Raw genomic sequence first — 22,020 nt, forward strand, 5'->3', positions numbered from 1 at the left:
TATGGCGGGGTCTCTCCAACCTCTCCGCCCAAACAATGATCGTGAGCCTTCACTTGCTCGAGTTGTCCATGGGAAGCCTATCCAAATTCGCCTTCCCATCCTTGAGCCACTCCTCCTTCACCAGCTTCTCCCTCTCCGCGTAGTACAGCCTGTACACCAATTTAATGGTGCCCTCGCTGACACCCGCCACCGAACTGATGTCACGTATGCTCTTCACCTTGCCAAGGAGATGGCAGGTGAAGTATATCGCACCACCAGCGATAGATACGGGTGAGCGGCCATCTGCAATGCCCAGCTCGCGTGCCTCCTTGATGATGTCAGAGCAGATGGGCTGTACGATGGGTGGCAGGTCGAGGTGGTTGCAGTACCGCACGAGCAGGTCCTCCGGACCACTAACCCCGACGACCCTGCCGAAGCGCCGGCTGACCGTCGACGACGCGCCGGGGGTTAGGTTGAATGCCTGCTCGAGGGCCTTGTAGCATTGTCCAAGCAGCTTTTTACTGACGCGCGTGAGGTTGCAAATTTCGCGGAACGTGCGCGGGACGTGTGCCTGCCGGCACGCGATGAAAATACATGCTGCAATGACCGCGTCGAGCGGCTTTCCGCGGAGGAGTTTTTCCTCGTCCGCGCGCTTGTAGAGCTGCTTCGCGATGTCGGAGATCGTCTTTGGGAGGGAGAATTGGTCGCACCACGTCGCAATTTCGCGGAAAGCTGTGAGGAGGTTACGCTCTGCACGCGATGCGGTAGAGCGAGACGCTGCGCGCTGAAGCTCGCGCGCGATGCCGGAACCGCCATCACGGAAGGAAATGGCGGTATCGAGCTGCTCGATACCGTCCATGAGAGGGTCGGACGCGGCACCAACACGCGACGGGTCATCGCCTTCGTCATTGGCGAACGTCTAGTAGCCACATAAGGAAAGCCCATAAAATGATTCACAAAGAGGGGGAAAATCGGGGCGCCAGCACTTACCCGCCATTCACTCCTCGTATCGACAACCCGGTCGCCCAGAACCAGCCCACACGTGCCACATACCAGATCGCCGCTGCTGAACTCTTCGACGATGTTGGGGTTGGGATCTTTGCACTCGGGGCAAATTAAGCGAACCGCAAGATCGGGGCCAAAGGTAAGCTGCTGAGGCTTTTGTAGTTGTTGAGCGAGAGGAAAGGGCTGAGAATAAGCCATGGCAGGTGTGGGCTGTTCGGCGACGGAGTCTGCTTGTCGAGATGAGAGTAAACCGCTCAGACAATGGACGAACTAAGGCCGGTCGCTGAAGTGTATAGAATCATTGGAACACCAATACAGACGTAAGATAAACCTACCACGGACACCCTGCAGCACAAAGGACACGACGACGACGCGGCGACGATGGGCGTAGAGGCTGAAGAGACGTGAGAGCCAAAGAGCCACTGCATGACAAACATATCCAGCGCGAGGACAAACACGCGCAAACAGGATGGGCCAATCGAGAGACACTTCCGCCACTCTTCTCACCACTGTCTGTCTACACAGTCGACCAGCAACATGGGCAAATGGTTCGTCCTCGCCTTCTTTCTCTCCACCTCGTCCATGTTGAACCACCTCTCAGGACCTTGGAGTATCACGACGACGTCCTCCGCAACAAAATGAAAAGCCTGGTGTAGGTCATCGTCTCGTTCTCCGCAAGTCATGCGCTAATGTCTCCATCAGAACAGGCGCGGTAAAGAGAATTAGGCTCGAGCACGGAGAGCCCTTGATATCCTACGAGGCCTTTGTCGAAGAACTCGACGAGGGCGACTCGTTCACCGCCTCCATAATTGATGTACTGGTGAAAGTGAGCTCAGCGCCTCTTTGTCGGCATGAGTCGGTGATCCAGAGCTGTATGCTTCTAGGAAATGGCTGAGCGTCGTACGCGACCCAATCCCATTGACCGCCGTCTTATCTCGGAGCGCACGGCGAAGACGCTGCGCATGCAGGCTGCCCCATTGCATATATACCGCAACCGTCACAACCTCGGCAGGGCCAGCAGCAGACGCAGTTTCCCCTTCATGGACTACGCTGCTCAGGCGGAGGATACGCAAGGGTCTGATGACGACGACGAGTTTGGCTCGGTGGTCGGCGGCGGTAACGGGCCGTTCGAAGGCGTCCGCCTGAACACAGAGCTCTTTGATGCCTACAACAACGCCCACGAATTGCCAGATCTCCCTCACTATCCACACTCAGAACCAACGCCTTTGGCCACCGGTTCTCCTGAACCGGCCGATGGCCCTCGCGATCGTTATGGCGTCACCAGCCCGCGTCCGATATCGCCTCCGATTTTATCATCAACATATCGGAATAACAATGCTTGGGCGATGCTCGGTAATAGCAGCTCCAATTTGACTCGTCAGAGCTCGATACGCCGGCCCGCCCGCTCTCGCACGGTCGACTTCAACGAGTTCACACATCATCGACGTTCCAACATTCGCTCTCTTCGGGATTCGGGGCATGCGGATAACACGGCGAGTGCGAGCAGCGCATGGCGGTTCAGGCTGCGAGACGAGTCTCCCTCTCGTGAAGAGGCTCTGGCAGGACTGCCAGCCGCGCCCCCAGCGAGACGGTTCTTCCCCTTGAGCCCATGGTCCCAGGCCCGGAACCGTCGCGAAGCTGGTCTTGCATTCCCCTGGACTTCCGAGACCACAGAGCCTGGTCCCTCAGCTCCCTCAGCTCGTCCTGCAGACCTCTCCCCCGGTGGTACTCCGAGCTCGTCCCAGATGTGGTACACGCTCACCGCCACTGCCGCGGAAGCGTCCGCGGCACCTCCTGATGTGACTGCGGGCAGTTCAGATTCAGCAGGCGACGGCAGGTCGGCCGTGGCTCCTCGCCTGCGTCGGGGTGGGGTCCGTGCCCCAGAGTCTCTGCTGTCGAGGCATGTCTCCCCTGCCACTGAGGACAGCCAGGGTGTCGCAGCAGGTGTGCAAGGAGGTGGTACGGGTACGGAGGCTTCTCATAGTGCCGTGCGGGACATTACACCTGTGGAGGTTGTGAACTGGCAGCGGACAGGACAGTTGAGTACGGACTTCCCCACCCCACGGTCATTGTCGCCTGCAACCGCGCCTTCTGAGGAGCTGTGACAGACAGATCCAGGATGGAAGTGACGGTATATGCATCTGACGCTGCTGTGTACGTCTGTATATATTAGCTGTCCTGATTGTACTATGGTGTTCTTGTATGCTCTTCATGCACGATTCAGACCTCTCCGCAATACTTTGGCAGTTTGCGTCTCAAATTTATCTTTTTGCAGATTTGTTTTTGTTGCGTAGAGTGCGACACGGGCGCTTATACAGCATCTCTCTCTTTTCCCTCATGATCAAGAGACGCACTCGCCCACCGCCCCACCTCCGTCAAAGATCCCTCGAGCTCCCAGACGACCAGACAGAGGGTGACGACTCCCCGCAAGATGGCGACGAAAAGCTAGAGTAGGTCCTCTGGATGGCGTTTCTCGCTCGCACGCGTGCAGCAGACTGACTTCGCGCCTCCACTTTATTTTGCAGTGTCACGGACCTCATCGAGCTGCGCAAGCTCCGGCGTGCGCGAGAGGGTATCGATGCCGCCAGGCTCACGAAGGGCGACGTGAAGAAGAAGCGGAAACGCCCGCGCGAGGGAGATGAGCCGCAGGGCGGCCTGAGGAAGGGCGCGGACGTGAATGATAATGAGGAGGAGTACGTCGCGCCTCACACATAGCGGGATTGTGCACTGACAGGTACTGTCTTCTCTCTCGAAGGGAAGAGGAGGACGCAGAGGCGAAGGCGCGCAGAGTCGTCCGGACGAACAACTTCACGCAGCAGACGAATGTACTCGACGTGGACAAGCATATGTCAGTCCTCCTCTACTATGGTTCATACTGTGGTCATTTATCTTGGCTTCGTTCTTACGTCTCTTAGGATGGCGTATATAGAGGAGCACATGAAACTTCGGCAGGGAGCACAAGAAGAGTCCGAGCAGGACAGCGGCCCCCCAGATCCCTACGCCGAACTCTTCCGCGTCCCTGATCGGTATAAAGTCCGGCAGGAGAAGAAGGAGCAGGATGAGGGGAACGTCACGAACAGTCTCGCGATGCTCACCGCTATTCCCGAAGTCGACCTTGGGATGGAGTAAGTTATTGCATAGCTGCCGTACGCCCGGCATTGTAACTGATACTACTGCACAGTACCCGGCTGAAGAACATCGAGGACACAGAGAAGGCAAAGCGCATCATTGCGGAGGAGCGGAAGGAGCGGAAGAAGAAAACGGACGACGAAGAACGTCTGGCTGGTTCCCGCTGTAAGCCTTTTTTACCATTTATCCCTTGCCTCAGCGTGGTTGCTGAAATTGAGGTACAGTCTACCGCCCCAATCTCAAGACGAAATCCGACGCAGACATCCTCCGAGACGCGAAGCTCGAGGCTATGGGAATGCCTCCCGACGAACATCGGAGATCCCATCGTGAACGGGCCCAAATGGCCACCGATGAAATGGTAAGACCTCTCGTGCATTGTAGCTCAAATTGTACTGAACTTCAGTATAGGTCATGGAGCGCTTCAAGAAGAGGATGCGCAAATGACCCAAATAATATTTATTTCTTCACACTTCCTGTATCAGTACCCTGCGTCTGGACGATCATACGATAGTTACTCGTTAGTGTTCCTTGCTCTGTCCGTGAACAGTGTCTACAGCAGCTTCGATATAGCTGTAGTATTATACGTAGCAAGCGCCTTCAAGTTGGCGAAATTGGGCGTGCCGAAGCCAGTGACAGGATCCCATCCCGCCGTAGCCTGCGCACCACTCATTCAGTCACGGCATTTGGACGTTAAAGATGCTGGGTACTCACGTTGAAGCCCTCCGTGCCGCATCCAGGATTGTTGCCCACAGTGATATCGTTGAAGGCCTCGGGGACCCTCGAGCCGACGGCATATATGAGCGGGTTCAAGTAGCCCAGCGGAGACAGTCCGAGTGAGATGCGTGCGTCGTTCAAGAGGGACACGAATCCTGCGAAGGTCGGCGACGCGGCAGACGTCCCGCCGATGAGCGTCGCGTTGCCGGAAAGGTAGATCTTGAAATAGAACGCCTGCGCTGCAACGTCCGGATAAGCCTGTAGGCGTTCGGTCAGTTGTCTCATAGAGATCGTAGAGCATTGAGACGCACGCGTCCGGTCCTGATCACAAAGTCAGCACCAGTGTGGACGTGAAAATGAATGTCTTACGTGTTATAGAGGCCTGAGTATGTGCCGGGTGCAAGATTGTCAAAGTAGTTGGCCACGACATCTTCCTGCCAGGAGGGACGCGGGAACTGATGTACAGAGCAACATGGTTATCCCGTACACCATGAATAGCACGAGCAATTACTCACGTAGTTACTTACGCCTCCACCAGAAAAGAATACCGCCTGCTCTGGTACGTAGATGGTGCCTCCCACCGCTGTGACACTGTCGCATCCCCGTTATAAATACTGCATCACCAACAGCACATGCTGAAACTTACTACGGGCAACTAGCTGGAAATGCAGGGAGGAACTCCGTCACATTGCGTCCGTCGTTGGTGTAGCACTGCTGCGTGGCCGGGTCCGGATTGCCGTCACCGACACCGCCGTCACCAGAGCTGAAGGTCAAAGAGACACCGCGGGCACCTGATCGGATATCAGTTGAGAAAACACTCTACAAATGCCGTGGCGGCTCACCTAGCTGAGCAAATTCAGCGCAAACACGTCGTGCGTAGCTATAAGGAACTGACGTAGAGATTAGAACAAAATGTTGGGCGCTAGACGACGAATCTCACCCGTCTGTTCGTCGTCACCGTAGCTGGTAGAGATTGTCTGAGGTGGATTAGTAGCATTGAGAATGTAACCAAGCCACTAATACATAACCTCATCCATGAGAAATATTAGTTGAAAGGAGTGATATCAATCATACATCGATGTAAGGCTCGTTGGTATCATTGGGAGTAAGAATATCTGGGACGTAGGGTGGGCTTCCTCCAGTGGAGTAGAACGTCCCAGGAGTGGGGAACGTCAGACCGAAAGCGAACTGGGTGTCTGGAGGTCATGTCAGCCTCCATCTAAGTCGATACAAGGAGACATTAGGACCCAGATCGGCTTCAGCGCCTGCTTCATCCAGTGTCTGATTGTTCTGCCCGCCTGTTGAGAGACCATATCAGCCTGTGCACAGCAAAAAAAAGGAGTTGATCCACCAACCGTTGATGGATACGTAAGTGAAGGACGTGTTGACAGCAGCAGGCACCTCATCCGCATAGAACATCTGCAGGTCTTCCAAGTTGGCATACTGATCAAGATACCCAGTGACAGCGATGTGGTTGCCATTCGAGGCCGATGGCGTATAACCGACAGCATTGTAGAGCTGCTTGAGGCAGGTGACTGTGATGGTACCGTTGCAACTGGCATCCACAGAGCCATTGTACGCAGTAGGAACGCTAATCGTAGGCTCATCGGGATTCGTAGCCGCAGGTAGATCCTGGTCGAGAATATAAGTGGTCTTCAAACTGTTGAACCGGGAGAACATCGTGGTCGGCTGGACCAGCTCCACATGCTCGTGCAGATCTTCCGGGAGACTGTAAGATGTCGTACGAACAACCGCGTCACCGCTTTCGTCGTGAACCCAAACATGATATTTCTAGCGGAGGCCCATCAATCAACCGATGTCGGGTATGATAAGTAGGTGACGCAACACACTGTATCAAGCATCTTCTCCGCAAGACTGACGGAGACTTTGACCTTGACCCAATCCCGAGCGGGAGACCGAGAGAAATCTTCTGCTGTTATACCATGAGATGCAAGCCATTCGTCGACGCGATTAATGCTCTCCGGATTGGGAGCAATGAGCGCCTCGACCTCCTCCTTGGACAAATGCTCGCCGTAGCGCTCGTGGAACGGATCGCTAAGGACGGTCGGTATGCCTGTAATACGAGCACATGGGTGACTGACCTGACTTCATAGAGATGGCGCTCCAACTCAGCGAAATTGGACTGAGGAAGTCCTATGCGCAGCTCAATATTGTGGTTGGCGGGCGCAAGCTCGAGCTTCGTCCATCCTCTGGGTGGAGGCACGCTCTCCTTGACCTTATGGGTGCAGCCTCTCGGGGCAGCATAGGCGAACGGGCATAGCGCCAACAGCAGCCAGGCGGAGAGCGACCTCATGGTGGGGAAGAGACGGGGGAGGGCTAGACGACTGGAGCAGGGGAAGAGACAGATATAAGTGTGCGTACCACATGGATGGGAGCTTCCGGTCACGTAAATACCGCGGCTGGGAATAGAGCTGGGCGGGGTGACACATATACGGTCGCAACTATTAGAGCGTCCATGCACTGCTCAGTCATTGACGCACCTCGATCATCAGCGGATCGTTGCAACGGAAGCTCCTCTTGGCCTCGGACAGTGCTCGGATTTTCGACTAAGCGATGCAGGTTTCCGTTCTTCAAACCTTTCCCGGTGCATCATGTTGTATCGTACTCCCGGGGGAGGTGGACAGACCGCGAAAGCGTCACACACGGTATACCGCAGAATAATGGTAAATTGTCCACATACGGTGGGCGTCCGTCAGCTTCAATCATTAATATTGAACAGCAGCATCTCAGTGTGGCAGATGCTCCCCTGGCCGCAGTGGCTGGCGGAGCGGTTAGCGCTGCATAGCCGAAAATTGACCGCCGGCAACGAATGTCCTAGAACTTGGCGGCGACCGAGTGGCCTTTTGTTAACGTTCCGTTGCACACACGACATACAATTGAAGAGGAAAATTCTGGTTGCGTGCGACGTTGACCTTGCAAGTGACACGAGGGCAGGTGGGTACAACTGCATGAGGTTAAAAGATTACTCAACGGGCTCATGCCAGTACGTGATCGAGGCTCAGAAGTGGATCGCTATCTAGCAAGAGGCGCTAAGTCGCGCGACGAGAACAAGAACGTCCAGACGCGGCACAAGGAAAAGCATAGCCATTGTATTCACCTGGAAAGGCCAAGCGCATGACGATAATGTGCAGGTACTATCTACAGACTGACCATCAGAGGGAGAGGGGGTGAAGACAGTAGAAATGAAGTCGGTCATTGCATAAAAACCAACACACCAACCATCGCAAAATCAAGAACACAGGAGGACCGAGATGTCGATCCTTCAACACGCACACGAGGAGCCATCGTGAGGAACATGCAATTCGAGAGACGGAGACAGAAAGCGGCGTACGGGAGGAGACTATTACGGGTATGAAGAGAGAGCTTTACGACCTGGCGCAATAAAAGGTCCGCGCATTTGATAATGTGTATGCAGAGATATGATAAAGCAGATTGCAAAACGGCGACATAACGCATAGGGCGACTAGTAGTAAATCATAGGTTGAGGAGGAGGGGGACGGTGCTCCGCGGACGCTGGGTACGTCTCGTATTGCATCACCGGCGGCGACATATCCATGTACGCCGGATAGCCGTACTGCTCCGGGTAGTAGTACTGCTGCTGGTATGGCGCATATACCATCGCCGGGTCCACAGCTTGGAACTGCTGCGGCTCCACAGGTTGCTGCATGTCGTTCGGCAGAGAAGCGCCATTGAGCGTTGGAACTCCATTGACGGGTGCGGCACCGAAAGTGTCGGACGAACCCGACAGTGAGGCCGGCTGCTGCACTTGGATTTCAGCAGCACCGTATTGTCCAGAACTCGACACCGACGTCCTGAGTCCAGAAGGTCGCGGAGGAACCTTCTTGCCCTCGCTCGAATCCACAGGTGCACGGATCTCGATACGACTGCTCTGCCGCGCCGGCGCAAAAATGGGGGTCCCCGTAGAAGCGTCGATGAACGAGTTCATCGGTGGCGTATGCGAGTGCGATACAAAATCGGGGGAAGGCTGGTGCTGCATATAAGAGGGGACAAATGGAACACTGGTAGAAGGGTGCGCCATGTGTGAGTGCATCATAGGGCGAGGGGTAAACATCGGCGGCGGAGTAGGCTGAATGAATACAGCACGGCCCGTAGCGAGCTCGTAGGGCATCCCATGTTGACTCATGCCAATGCCTGGGGGTAACGCAGGTGCATAGCCGAACGGCGAGCCATACAACGGAGACGTCTGCGGAATAGGTGAAAAAGCCGTCTGTAGAGGATGGAGTGTCGGTGGTGCAGCACGTGCTTCCTCAATGGATGGACCTGGCTGACTCGGCAAAGACTCCTCTGGAGTTGATGGCTTCCGAGGGACCGACTCTTGAATCTGAACACTGGGGCCAGGACCAGACGCTTGAGCTACCATCGACTGGGTAGGCACCTGCGGCGCAGAAGGTTTATCCGCATTCAGACTCGATGCGGGACTCTGCGGCTGGGACAGCAAAACAGGAACTGGTGGGTAGAAGGATGCAGGGGCAGGAAGCGGTGGGACTGTGTATGAGGTCGGGTCCTGCGGCTGAACCGGGATGTCTATCCTGCGATTGGGCACCACGTTCGGGCGGACAGTAAAGACCTCCTCGATGGAGAGTTCCACTACTGTGGTTGCGGGCTCCTCGGCCACCAGAGTCTGAGCCACAGTTGGTTGCACTTCCTCCTTGGCTTTCTCCTTCCCGGCTTTGCGAGGAAGGCGCACCGTGAACTGCCTTTCGCCATCATCTTGACTAGATGACGCCTGTGCAGTAGCTGCCGACGAGGACGCTCCGAAGCGGCGGGGCGCGGCTCTGACGATTTCCTCCTTCCCGCCTGGGACCTTCACGCGGTATCCTGGGCCCTGCCCAGGACGGGGTTTCAGGCTGGTATCGAAGTAAAGAAAAGCGTCGTGCTGTTTGGTCCACATGCGCTCAGGCTTCATGGCGTACCAAATACGACCTGGCGCTGCGCCTGGGGGTAACCCAAGACGGTATCCTGTCGGCGATGGTGTGCTCCCACCGCGACCAAAACCGCCGCGACCTCGAGCACCAATGAAACCGCCTCTGCCGCGGAATGCGAAACCACGCTGAGGGCGGAAGGACGCTTGGGGCTGCCGGTCGTCTCGCCGCCTCATCTCTTCGAAACCATCATGCGTCCACGGTTGGTCGATAGGTGGTACCTCAGCGGGGGGTACCGCAGAACTTGGCCCGCCCAGCTCATCGACCCTGTCCTGGGGGTGCATAGGTACGCGGCCAGGATAAAATCCTGACCCGCCCCTCCCGCGCATGGAAAACCCGCCTCTCCCACGACCGCGGGACTGCCAACGACCCCTCCACCATCCGCTCAAACTACGCAAATCTTTGTCCAACAGACGATCGTCATGCCCCCAGAACTCTCCAACTGTTGGAACGTATGAAGGATCCGACTCCAGGCGCTGCTGGTATGCTTGTCGAGCAGATTGGCCCCTGAGTCGACTGGGGTGCGACTCTTCAGGCGCATGAACGGATGCGGAAGCCATGGGCTGTTCTGTATCGGACACATGGCCTGACTCGGCAGCCTGCGGAGGCCGGGCGGGCGGCGAAGACGGAGGCGCAGATAGAGAGCGGCTGGCAATATGTTTCTTCGCTGGCCGATGAGATTTGCGTGACCGCGGAGGAGGAGGCAGCTGCTGGTCAATACCATGACGGTCGAGATCGGCAAAATCAATGACAGGAAGATCCTCCACGCCGTTGAGATTCTCGGCTGCCACCATATCCGCCCAATCTGTGGCATGAACGAAGGGACCAGCATCCGATGCGACAGGAAGAGACTTCGATGATGATGCGTTGAGAGAGGGATGCCCATCGATTTCCAAGGGCGGAGGACTCTGGGTCGTACTAGGGGTGACAACTTCAGAGCGGCCATTCAGATGAGCGTCATCTGACACTGACTCTGATCCCGACTCTGAGTCGAACGATGACTGGTCGTCCGTGTCAGAATCCGACCTGACCTCTCGTTCGATCTCGTCGTCGCTCTCTATCCCGTTCTGTCCCCGTCCCCGACGCCTGACGAGGCGTGTCTTCTTCGCATGCGGACCAGAAGATAACTTGTCGATCGTGCTAGGGGTGGTGAAAACTGTCGCGGAGACCGGTGCAGGCATAGCAAATATCTGGGATCGATGAATTGGAGTTTAGGATGTCAATAGGAGATGCAGAAAACAGTAGCAATGAAACTTACCTTTCTGCGTTGGAGTTACTGGAAAGCAAACGACCGAGAGACCAGAGAGAAAGATATCGAGCAACGAGGAGTTGAATGATTGCAGGGAGAATGAAAGATATGAGAATATGATGAATGGATTGACGAGGATGCGTGTGGCGGAGAGCAAGACGGACGTGACGATGGTGGTGAGGACAACAAGGCAAGGAGCGGTGCCGTGCGCTTTGTCAGCACGCCTCGCTGCGCAAGGAGTCATCTCTGGCTCCTGCCACTGTCCTCTTTGGGCAGGCCTCTCCGCCATGCTGTTTTCTTGTTCTGTGACGGTTTCGAGCACACGATCGTATTGGCGAAGCCTTTTTTTTCGTCGGTCTCAGATGCACCGGTGAATACTTGAATATATTCCCGGTACTTATCTCAAACGACCCCATCAAAGATGCATCTGGACTCTATCTGCATATGTAGATGCCAACTGGAATACATATCAACTCTCATACCAGTGGGTAAACCTGGAAATATACCCACATGCTGTCAGGGTCGGAGCACTTGCTATCAGACTGCGTGCACAAGGGAGATTACACCGCGAACGGGGTCGATATTATAACAAGATTATACAGTATGTGGCATCTCCGATGTAAACGGTCTATGATTTCCTCTCGAGCGTTCATAAATGCATATACGCAGGCCTGCTGAGTCCTATAGACCAGCCGCCTTCATCTGCTCCTCGCACCAGTCCCATACTTGCGATCCCAAGGTTACATCATAAGCCTGCAGGCAAACCAGTATCGTTGTAAGCAGGTTACCTATTTTTTGAATTCTCATGACACGTACCTCCTTGCGGAGAGCCTCTCCTTTGCGTGCCCAGGGGAACAAGTACACGCCGGAGTCCGCTTTGGTAAGTTCCGGCGACGTTGCTCCATACAGTTGAGTGAGCGCGCCCATTGCTACCGGATACTTGTGTATGAAGGTCTGCGCGGACGCATTAGCAGAGCCAAGTAGACGCTTAGGAGAAAGTGCGTACATTCGGTGTGAAGAAGGACTTCTGGTGTTGCCATAGCTCTGTCTGGATGTTACCTGGGTTCAGCGACACCGACAAGATGCCTGCAGGAAATCCTACCGTGAGCCAGGGCAACGCCAGAAAAAGTTCGAGTTCACCTACCGGAATCGCCATAGCGGCGCGCGAGCTCGTTGGAGAAGATGATATTTCCCAGTTTCGACTGGCCATAATTTTGCATCTGGGAGCTTCCTTCGATGTTGTTGAGCTTGACACCTCCCTGTTGGTGGTAGTCAGCAACACTACTTCCTCCGCATTAGCAACCCTACCCAAGGAGCCATCATGATTGCGGACGACGCTACGTTGACCACACGAACTGTCCCGTTTTCGGATGTCTTGGCCGTATGCAGGAGCGTTGGTAGCAGCAAGCGTGTGAGAGCGAAGTGTCCCAATACTGATCGAATAATTAACAGAATTAGTTGACCATGCGGGTCACGGTGAACACCTCTATACCGTTTGTCGCAAATTGGAGCTCCAATCCAGCGCCATTGACACTGCCTGCCGGAGGCATCATGACACCACCGGAATTCATCAACACATCTAGCCTGCTCTCCTTCCTAGGGAACAAAACAACGGTGAGTTATTCACTGCTGATTTTTTTGGTTTTCGAGCCGCTTACTTTAGAAATTCATCGGTTGCCTTTTTCACGCTCTGCAAATCGGCCAGATCTAGGAGTAGGAAGTCGGCTTGCCCCGATTTGAGTCCGCTATCACCACCAATCTTTTCCGTGATTCGCTTGACTGCGTCCAATCCTTTCTGCTCCGACCGAGCGCAGACGTATACTTTGGCGCCATGCGATGCAAGAGTCTGTGCACACTCGAAGCCAATCCCAGTGTTGGCACCTGTACTACGGTGTCAGATGGAATGGGCTGGAAGGTAAGATACATCCTACCGGTGATGATGATGACTTTGCCCGTCAAGTTACCTATGTCTTCCGTCGACCACTGCAAAAATATTGTGTCAAGATCAAGAGCAAAGGTCAATTCGGCTTGAAAATATGGCTGACCTTAGGCTTAGGTGGGTACGCTTCCGAGATTGCTTTACCGTACTTTAGCGGGGAGAGTGTGAAGGCGGACATGATTGCACCCATGGTGAATTGATATGTGAGAAGCAGTTGGGATGTGCGGTATGTGTTGGATGAAGTGGATGAGTTGGAGCAACGACGTTTTCACTGACCCTTATAAACAATCGATCGTCAACAACTGGAGACAATCTGCGACACTTGAAGACATACGCAAAAGGCACCGTGAATACGCCCAAGGCGTCAACTTGAGACCGTAGGCGCATTGCAGCGTAGTAAGGAGGATGTGTAATGCGACTTTGTCGGACACCACAGTGTGCTGGGCATGAAATCGCTTGCGATGATGTAGGACTTGAAGAAGCTGTTGACATGATCACTCGGGCAGACGGTGGCTTGTTGTGCAGGAACCCCGACAAAAGCACTGTAACACTTGTCTAAGACCGATGTTTGCCTCGGGCATGTTGCGGCAGCCGCGTCGCCGGCATGACGTCCTCTAGCCAGAGGGGAAGGTAAATCTTCCGGTGTCGGATCTCTGATAAGCACAAGCGTTCTGTCCTGCCCAGTGCGCACTATGTTTCATACGCTAGCGTGTCTGGGAGTCTTGCCTCGGAACGTAGTTGTGCTATAATTGAGATGAGAATCACATGCGAGGCAGATTAGGATTGCGTCGCTGTAAAATTTCGACCGATATACAGTGCTGGGCTTTCATTCATTTGGCTTCGACCCCACGCCGTTCTTCCTCGCCTGCTCAACAATTGGGTGAAAGCTCATCGACCAAAGTGCACGGTATACGCACGAATTGATATTATTTATAGTGATTTTGATATACATATTTTTTGGACGTGCGTATGGGCCGCGTGAACACACTACTGACGGGTATACGTAGCTTAGATATGGGAGTTGAGGATAATTTTCGTGAACGTTCACGAACTTAGTTACCAAAAACGGTGGAGTGTGATCGAGATCTTGAGCGCCTCATCAAGGCATCTGGTAAGTACTCCTCTACCTCCTAAGTACTATCATGTCAAACCAGCCCACAAACGGAAAAGACGACGATGAAATCCCCCCACCGCAGCGTCCGCCGTCCCCGCCTCCGCACACGACGTTCGCTGCCAGAGGCATCCATGTACGACTCCCCGCGACCAGAATGAATCTCGAGACGAGTCAGTGACCTATATCATTTGTTCGCGGACAGGCTCCAACATTCTCTGCGTTCAGGCCACGGGACATCCGCATACCGTCCCCGCAGTCGATGAACCACATCGCGTGGAGCTGCGACGGAAAGAGGCTGGGTGCAGTCGGTATTGATAAAGTTGTCAGGGTGTGGTGGCCTGAAAAAAGCGTGAGTTCTCTAGCTGAGATACATTGAGCGTGTGTAACGGATGTTGTACAGATGGAGTTACGATCGGCTACTATCTTCTCTGGTGGCCATTCGGACGATGTGGACTATATGTCGTGGAATCCCACACATCCGGAGCTATTCTGTACGTCAAGTCAAAGGGACCGCAGAATCGTCTTTTGGGATGCGCGGCGTGAGTCTGCAACCTTATGTTTCTGATACCTGGGCCAATGTTTACTTGTGTCCAATGCAGAGAGCCGATATATACAACAGTGCCAATTGAAAGTGTCACCTGTCCAGACAAACTATTCGCCTGATGGCCGAACCATCCTGTACACAAGTGCAGGGAAGCAAATGTTTGTGCTGGCCTATGGCAAAGAGGGAGACGAAACGAAAGAGCAGTGGCATTTGTCTGACAAAGATCCAGTACGTTCCAAGTACTTCCCGGCGGCTTTACCTAACTATGGAAATGAACAGATAATGGCCTCGACTGCTACGTTCAACCACGTTGGCGATGGTATCATCCTCACTCACCAGACGGAGCATACCATTCGGATCTTGGAATACCCATCGCTATCACCAATACACAGTACACCGGCACACGTTGGGGGCTGCTTGGCTGCTGCGCTCGATCCGCGAGGCAGGTGCGTCTCGTCTTGCCAATTTTTCTTCAGCAAACACGGATAGAAGTCTCATGCTTGATGCAGATACCTCGCGTCTGGCGGCAACGATTCAATTGTGAACCTGTTCGACCTCTCCGAATGGATATGCACGCGGACGATCACCGTTTGCGAGTACGTCGTCAGCTGGCAGTCAATTACTCCTTCTGGACTGACCTCGGCATTCAACGTATTGCAGCCATGCGATAACCGCACTCAGCTTTTCTTATGACGGCGAATTTATCGCAATCGCCAATACAGGATCGTACATCGACATCGTAAGCCATTCAATCCTTCGTGGATTTGGTCCCTGATTTTTACCGTTTTCTCTCAGTGCGCGACAGAGACAGGCATTCCTCTGCACCGTGTCCCGGCGCTCGGGGCTTCGCCAACTGTGCAATGGCATCCTTCGAAATACGTGATCGCGTACTGCGGGCAGACCAAAATCAGGGAAGGTGGCCCTCCACCTTCAGCTTGGATCAGCTTGTTTGGCCCCGGCATGTAATGTGGGATTTGAGGTGTACAGTTTTACTTGTCGTATATATTCTTGACGACCTGAGCGGGTCGTGCAAAGACATAAGCTCGGTATTCATTCAAAGCGTAACGTAAGAGCGTCCCCTTGCGCTCAACAAAATGCAGCATTATTACTACCGCTATCGGGAAAGTGTCTGTCTAATCAAAGACCGTTACAGCGTAAATGGTACTATCGTTAGGATGCAAAAAAGTACTGACCATGCAGGTGCACTGGCAAGGAGACCAGCTCGAGTGCAGAAGGGAACACGTTCTGGTTAATACAAACAGGAGAGCAATTGGACGACAAATTGGGAGAACATACTGTAGCATCAACGGGAAAGCGTGTAATAACACAGAGACGAGGAGCAAGAGACGATGCGAGACGTGAGAGAGAAGGAGAAGGGGCATACTGGCATAGATGACAGAGCGTACTGGGGAGTGTCAGATCATGAAAACAAATACTGTGTGCAACAAGAAACAGCAGAACAAAATAACTCAAAACATAAAGGTATCAAACACGAAGCAGAAACTCAGCGTATGTCGGGTGTGGTATTTTTTAATCAGCGGAACGTGAATGTAGTCCCCGCATGATGGCTCTCGTGGGTGGAGGGCGGCCGGACAACCACGTCTGGCAGCACCTCGTCCTTCCTGAGGAGCGCGCGCGCTTTGGTGGTATCATTCCGCACGAGTTTGAGAGGCTTCAAGCCCTTCTTCGCGGTGGCGTACGGGTTGGCATTCTCGTCTGTTTTCTTTTGTTTCTTCTTGGCGGCCAAGGCACGAGTCCCGATGGACGCGTCACGATTCACATCCCGGTCCTGCAGGAGTGAAAGTGGGCGCAGGCCCGACGGGGAGCCCGGGACGCCCGCAGCGGACGACTGTGCCAACTTCTTGGCTTTCGACTTGGGAACAAGCGGCCGGACGGCGCGGGTCGACCACTCCGAGAATGATTTCGGCGAGATTGATGACTGCTTGGGAGACGGTGCAGCGTTCTCATCTGACCTGATGTAGACAATGCTTGAACGACGCGTGTTCGTGTTCATGTCTTCCGGCAGTTTGGGCACGGGCGGGGCGTTTTGGGAGGATGGCCGAGAGTGGGCTTTGTGGGTCTCGTACGGAGTGCTCTCCGCTTGCGGGCCGACGTTGTCAAATTCGAAGAGCGTGGCGTCAGAGTTGGCAGAGTGGGGCATCCGCAGCTCTTGGTCCAGCGCGGTGATGAGGATGGCAAGGGAGTTGCGCGCTGTGTTGACACCGCTTGGCACGTCAGCCGAATGGGGCGGGGTCGCACCGATGGCATGGGTGGAAGTTGCGCGAGTAAGGTGTGCACCGGGAGTGCTAGGGCGCAGGTGTTCGTCTTCTTCCATCACTACATTGAGGGGAGCTGGTGTTATGACTTCGTTGCCTAGGACAGTTTTCCTCCTATTGATGTCATTGGTGCTGAGCGAAAAGTACTGTCCCACTCCGCCCTCCAGTGCTTGATTGAGATCGTTCCGCCACGTTGTCAGAGCATGAATGCCATCTTTGCCGAGGCTGAGGCTAGAGTATCCGCTCGGTCAGCTATTGTCACACACAGAGACGAGCGCGAGACGTACCTAGGTAAGCTGAAGTGATGCCGCTTGTGCGTCGACATCTTCTGCTCCCTCGGAGCAGCCATGCGCAGAGGAGGCGTCGAGTGTAACTCGGGTGACGAGAAGTCAGACGAGAGGCCACCCAATTCCTGCGGCACTGTCCTAGTGCCCTTCGTATTACCCCTCTTCGCACTCGTGCCAAGCGTCGACATGGGGGAAGTCCATCCCTCGCGGATCTTCATATCCGCGCCGATCTTGAGGCCAGGAACAAGCAGCGGTAACAGGTGCGCCGACAGCGCGTCGATCTCCCCAACAGAGTCGTTGGCGACCGCGCCGAACGAGAACCCGGTCGACGCGGACGACTGCGACTGCGACTTACGATGCTGCGCGAGGCGCGCCTTGCGCTCCCGCACGGAAGGGGGCGTCGGCGGGAGCGGGGACGCGGGCGGTGGGCTCATGGAGAAGTTTCCGCCATTGACCGAGGACACGGAGCGAGCGCGGAGGTGCGAGTGTCGCCGCGTGCTCTCATCCTGGGCAGCCTGCACACCGCTGACGCTAACAGACAAACCGGTGGCCTCATTGTCCAGGGCCGCCTGGCGATCGGGCGAGGGTGGGACGACCATTGTAGTAGCAAGCGCAGAGTAGTGCCGCTGCGCGATCATGATCTGCGTAGCGAAGGCGACCGAGTCAGACGCGCCGGAGTAATACGATGATGCCTTCGAATCCTTGCGCGTGCGCTTCTGCCCGAGCTCTGCACTGTTCTGTGACTGTGGCGTCTCGGGCAAGCGCACACCGCTGTCCTCGGTCTGCATTGGCAGTGGCGGGGTAAGCTCTGCCTCCTGCACGTCCTCACCCGGCGGAAGCACGGACAGCTTGGGCTTGGGGTGCAGAAGGCCGATCGCGCGACCCAGCTTGCTCTTGCCGTCGACGGCGTCGCCGTTGCTCAACCAGACATCGCCGCTGCGTCGGCCCTCAACGACCGTGATGCTCCCGCTGCGCTTGTACTCATGCGAGAACCGGATGGGAGAGAGGCTGTACGGAGAGGGAGTATGCATGACCATGGAGGGCGGCTCGTCATAGGTTTCGAAGAGTCCTGTCGGGATAGGGAGAGGCGAGCGGAAAAGAATGTTGAGCGCAAGGAGAGGAGAGGACAACGTAACCGAGAGGATGAGTAGAACGGACATCACAGGAGAGGCAACAGGGTGGCTAGCTGACACTGTTGCGAGGTACGGGAGACCCAAAGTCTAAGATACATCCAATGGTAAGACAGCGAAAAGGGTCAGATGAAGAAGGCATACCCATGGAATCCAGATGAGAAGGAGCCAACCGATCGCACGGTAGATGGATACGTCGAGATCACTGGCAGGGACCGATGTCAGGGCTGCAAGGCCCTTCTCTGCGTGAGCGGCCTCTGGACTATACCCGTATCCACCGAGCACTTGGGCACTGGCCATGGCAGGCGTGATAGGGCGCGATACCGCCGTGGATGGCAGAAGATCCTGTGTGGAAGAGGCTGGGGGCACTTCATGGCATGTCGTAGGGAAAGACCAAGCGGTGAGCGTCGGCTGAGAAACAGAAGATTCAGTAAGCCACGACGACTGGGAGCCCATCCGCGAGCGAGGCTCATTGCGTCTGAACGGGTCGGGGTCGTCGTTCAGGCTGCCGGGTGACGGTGGACGGTAAGGGGCCGGGAGAGGGGGAACTGGAGGTACAGGCGACTCGCGCCCGGCGTATGGAGCCGCAGGATTGAACCAAAAGGACGATTTGGGCGGGATGGAAGGATTAGACGCTGCCGCGGGGTGTTGGCTCATCATACGCGCACTGGCGTTGGAGGGCTTCGCGGAATGGTGCGTCGAGAAGGAAAAAGCAGATATGGACTCGCTGCGAGAGCTGGCACGGGACGTAATCCAAGAACTACCATCTCTGAGGGCATCAACGTCTTCAGTCGCGAATGAGGGACGAGGCATTTCGTCGACTTCCTTCGCAGGCGGCCATGGGTCTCTGATCTCGTTCAAAGCATCAAGATTGCGCCTGATGACGACGAGAGTGCCAATAAGAAAGAGAAAAGCTGCACTACTGGCGACCGCTATAGTGGTGGAATACGCTACCAGGCCAATGAACAAACTTGACACGTTGGTAGCGGCAAGAACACCTGCCAAAGACGTGGAGGTAACAGCGAGAAGGAGCGTGGGTGCCCAAAGCATCCAATGCTTTCTGCCAAAAGCGACAGGGCGACCGATCCGGACGTGAACAAGCGCGAGAGATGCGACGACGAAAAGACAGCCTTGTCTTAAAGTCATGGCAATCCAAAGCCTTACGGCGGATCCGGAATCATGTGAAATATGGTAGTCGTTCGTTCCGGAGAGATGTTGTTGCACGGCTTGCCATATAAACATTGCCAGGGCAATAAGGTCGCAAGACGCGAGCCAGACATGACTCTTGTCGGCTGGGGTAAGGGAGCGGAAGTTAGGGAGACCGAATTCAGACTGCAACGAAAGTCATCAACGCAAATTTTTGAGTAGAAAAACAGAAACATACAGGTGGAACCCGACGGCTGAGAGGATGAGGGGGCAAAATCGGAACCAATATACGAAGAACGACGAAGGCAGAGGATATGAACGAGACGAAAGCAATTGCAAGGGTCGGAATGATTGGAATCATACTGGGCGTAGTCGTACGTTGATGTGTAGGGAGTGTCGTGCGTTGAGCGTGAAGAACGTAAGGCCTTCGTGAAACCGTCGAGCAAACTTGAACAGATCGAGGTCAAAGAAAGAGAGCACGGGGGGACTTCGTCGGTGCAAACTTCGGGATGGCAACAAATTCGAACCGTGGTAAAATGGGCCCGCCGAGTGGACCCACACAAACACACACTGCCCAAACAAACGCGTCGCGCGAGTGGACCACGTGTTGCATTGTACGCGTCACGCGTTGCGTTTTCCTTGCATGAAACTAAAATCCCCTGCGACACCACGAAAAAAAAGCTCTGAATCAGAATATAAGTGCCGCCAATTCTACGTGAAAAACATGAAACATGCGTATAGGGTCTCTGTCGACTTTCTTTTGTACAGGCTGGAAGTTCGGTAGGCTACACGGATTTTCGGGGTCTTTACCACGTGGTAATTCGGTACCATTGGCACTCCCATAAGTCGGAAGCGGCCAACTTGGTGAGTACGCTTCGAACTGCGTTCCACCTGAGCTTCAACCGTCACAAGCTCTTACTTGCCATCTTTATCGAATAAAATGGCCGTCAAGTGCGCGTTACCTTTGTTGTGTTCGACTTAGCAGTGAACGAGGAGACGCAGGTCTGTCGCTAACTGCATATTCTGCAAGATCATAAAGGGTGAGTCGTTCGGCGGATGTACGACTTCAACTTGTGACGGAACTGACGATTATGCTTTCATACTCATAGGAGACATCCCCAGTTTCAAGTTCATTGAAACCGAGACCACGTTCTCCTTCCTTGACGTAGGCCCTTTGTCCAAAGGTCATGCATTGGTCATTCCCAAGTGTACGTTGTTTGAACATGTAGTAGCTGTTTTACCTGAATATACTGACGCAAGGCTGCATCGCGGTGATCAGACCATGCAGCGAAGATGCACGAGCTACCAGATGAATACCTCGCGGATACACTTTTTACAGCTAAGAAGATCGCTGCAGCAATTGGTGCGGAGAACTACAACGTCCTTCAGGTGTGTGCCCCAAGTTCGTCAATCATATACGTTTATGAAGTTGCCGTGTAATCCGTCAGAACAATGGCCGCATTGCCCACCAGGAAGTAGATCATGTCCACTTCCATATCATCCCCAAACCATCTGCTTCGGACGATGAGGGGCTGGTTATCGGATGGCCAAGCAAGAAGGCGGATATGGAGGAACTCAAGAAGCTGCACGAAGAACTTAGGAACAAGCTTTGAACTCGTTGAGCTTGTAAGTGCTATAGAGGTCGTCACCCTAGGCAATGTAAGAACAAAGGTGTGTTTATTGGGATTTATCTAATGTGCGTTTCGAGCCTTCCATAATCTTTTACAGCGAGGATGAGCTGTTCAAGTCTTGAACGCTAAGGGGGATGACACCGAGGGTCGTTGTCGCCTTTGGTGCTGCACTGCAATGTTGGTTCTACGTTGTGAGATTTGCAGTACGACGGCCCCTACTGCCAAAGGAGCTACCGAAATTATATGGTGGATAACTTGCGCGCTCTCCGAGGTGATAGATCTGTGCAGTGCGTACGGTCATCATGGTTGCTTCCGAAGATCATGCATGATGGATGATTAGTACGAGGGCATGGTCGATGGATCGGATTTGATTGGCGCCCTACCCGCGCCCCTTGTCATGTCACGGCTGAGGTGGCTGCTCCCGCCAGCCCTGCAACCGGAGCCAGCGCCGCCAGCAACGAGTAAGATAGTTAGAATTGTTGTAGTCCAGGATATTACCAGCCTTTTTCTTACAGCGTAACAAAAAATTACAAGCAGTGCTACCTACTCACGGAAGCCTCCAGTTGACGCTCGGAGGGTGTGACGTGACCAAGCGCCCGCGGGGCGCCAATCGAATCCGACCCATGATCGACAGTATTCTGTATTGAGCGCCGCGGGCGCTCACTCGAGACTCGCTCGCTTTCGACGCCGTTACCACATCCCGTCTCGTAGACAAAGTGTACTGCGTCAGAATCGTACGTGTTTTGGGAAGATCGCTATCAGACAGACATCATAGACGAAAGCTCGTGAAGCCAAGCCTGATCCCGCCCACAGGAGCAACTGAGACTCGGTATCTCGTGTGGCGCCCATTTAACCTAGTTACCGACTGCCAAGCTTTTGATATGGCGGTGTCCAGGGCATTCGCATTGCAAAC

The 22,020-nt window shown here is 54.5% G+C and overlaps 9 protein-coding genes across 9 annotated transcripts; 4 read left to right on the plus strand and 5 right to left on the minus strand.

The window, feature by feature from the left end:
• Window positions 1-49: 49 nt before the first annotated feature.
• Window positions 50-1,412, minus strand: SCP_0210700 (Transcription initiation factor IIB; the record flags this gene model as incomplete). The annotated part of the gene is made up of 3 exons (XM_027754980.1): window positions 50-898; window positions 970-1,254; window positions 1,320-1,412. 3 exons carry the CDS (start codon window positions 1,410-1,412, stop codon window positions 50-52), a joined length of 1,227 nt encoding a protein of 408 aa, XP_027610781.1.
• A 109-nt stretch (window positions 1,413-1,521) lies between these two features.
• On the plus strand, window positions 1,522-3,089 carry SCP_0210710 (hypothetical protein; the record flags this gene model as incomplete). Its single annotated transcript, XM_027754981.1, has 4 exons — window positions 1,522-1,532; window positions 1,586-1,636; window positions 1,687-1,810; window positions 1,869-3,089. 4 exons carry the CDS (start codon window positions 1,522-1,524, stop codon window positions 3,087-3,089), a joined length of 1,407 nt encoding a protein of 468 aa, XP_027610782.1.
• A 232-nt stretch (window positions 3,090-3,321) lies between these two features.
• On the plus strand, window positions 3,322-4,557 carry SCP_0210720 (hypothetical protein; the record flags this gene model as incomplete). The annotated part of the gene is made up of 7 exons (XM_027754982.1): window positions 3,322-3,434; window positions 3,510-3,677; window positions 3,740-3,832; window positions 3,900-4,109; window positions 4,166-4,278; window positions 4,338-4,471; window positions 4,522-4,557. 7 exons carry the CDS (start codon window positions 3,322-3,324, stop codon window positions 4,555-4,557), a joined length of 867 nt encoding a protein of 288 aa, XP_027610783.1.
• Window positions 4,558-4,663: 106 nt separating this feature from the next.
• SCP_0210730 (Tripeptidyl-peptidase sed3) lies at window positions 4,664-7,141 on the minus strand (the record flags this gene model as incomplete). The annotated part of the gene is made up of 13 exons (XM_027754983.1): window positions 4,664-4,768; window positions 4,825-5,085; window positions 5,139-5,148; window positions 5,197-5,282; window positions 5,343-5,418; window positions 5,474-5,618; window positions 5,670-5,717; window positions 5,768-5,843; window positions 5,902-6,023; window positions 6,075-6,125; window positions 6,183-6,618; window positions 6,678-6,882; window positions 6,930-7,141. The coding sequence occupies 13 exons, from the start codon at window positions 7,139-7,141 to the stop codon at window positions 4,664-4,666; spliced, it is 1,833 nt and encodes a 610-aa protein (XP_027610784.1).
• Window positions 7,142-8,311: 1,170 nt separating this feature from the next.
• Window positions 8,312-10,972, minus strand: SCP_0210740 (predicted protein; the record flags this gene model as incomplete). The annotated part of the gene is made up of 2 exons (XM_027754984.1): window positions 8,312-10,709; window positions 10,764-10,972. 2 exons carry the CDS (start codon window positions 10,970-10,972, stop codon window positions 8,312-8,314), a joined length of 2,607 nt encoding a protein of 868 aa, XP_027610785.1.
• A 749-nt stretch (window positions 10,973-11,721) lies between these two features.
• On the minus strand, window positions 11,722-13,169 carry SCP_0210750 (Uncharacterized oxidoreductase; the record flags this gene model as incomplete). The annotated part of the gene is made up of 9 exons (XM_027754985.1): window positions 11,722-11,793; window positions 11,857-11,994; window positions 12,047-12,126; window positions 12,185-12,299; window positions 12,349-12,473; window positions 12,533-12,636; window positions 12,699-12,921; window positions 12,972-13,023; window positions 13,086-13,169. The coding sequence occupies 9 exons, from the start codon at window positions 13,167-13,169 to the stop codon at window positions 11,722-11,724; spliced, it is 993 nt and encodes a 330-aa protein (XP_027610786.1).
• A 952-nt stretch (window positions 13,170-14,121) lies between these two features.
• On the plus strand, window positions 14,122-15,603 carry SCP_0210760 (predicted protein; the record flags this gene model as incomplete). Its single annotated transcript, XM_027754986.1, has 8 exons — window positions 14,122-14,226; window positions 14,296-14,442; window positions 14,494-14,632; window positions 14,693-14,865; window positions 14,917-15,083; window positions 15,147-15,233; window positions 15,298-15,376; window positions 15,433-15,603. The coding sequence occupies 8 exons, from the start codon at window positions 14,122-14,124 to the stop codon at window positions 15,601-15,603; spliced, it is 1,068 nt and encodes a 355-aa protein (XP_027610787.1).
• A 568-nt stretch (window positions 15,604-16,171) lies between these two features.
• On the minus strand, window positions 16,172-19,837 carry SCP_0210770 (hypothetical protein; the record flags this gene model as incomplete). Its single annotated transcript, XM_027754987.1, has 4 exons — window positions 16,172-17,144; window positions 17,201-18,420; window positions 18,475-19,662; window positions 19,715-19,837. The coding sequence occupies 4 exons, from the start codon at window positions 19,835-19,837 to the stop codon at window positions 16,172-16,174; spliced, it is 3,504 nt and encodes a 1,167-aa protein (XP_027610788.1).
• Window positions 19,838-20,416: 579 nt separating this feature from the next.
• Window positions 20,417-21,089, plus strand: SCP_0210780 (Hit family protein; the record flags this gene model as incomplete). The annotated part of the gene is made up of 5 exons (XM_027754988.1): window positions 20,417-20,427; window positions 20,479-20,516; window positions 20,586-20,684; window positions 20,756-20,865; window positions 20,925-21,089. The coding sequence occupies 5 exons, from the start codon at window positions 20,417-20,419 to the stop codon at window positions 21,087-21,089; spliced, it is 423 nt and encodes a 140-aa protein (XP_027610789.1).
• Window positions 21,090-22,020: the final 931 nt, after the last annotated feature.

The sequence above is a fragment of the Sparassis crispa genome (assembly GCF_003851025.1).
Source record: "Sparassis crispa DNA, contig_000001F, whole genome shotgun sequence".
In the NCBI taxonomy this organism is placed as follows: Eukaryota; Fungi; Basidiomycota; class Agaricomycetes; order Polyporales; family Sparassidaceae; genus Sparassis; species Sparassis crispa.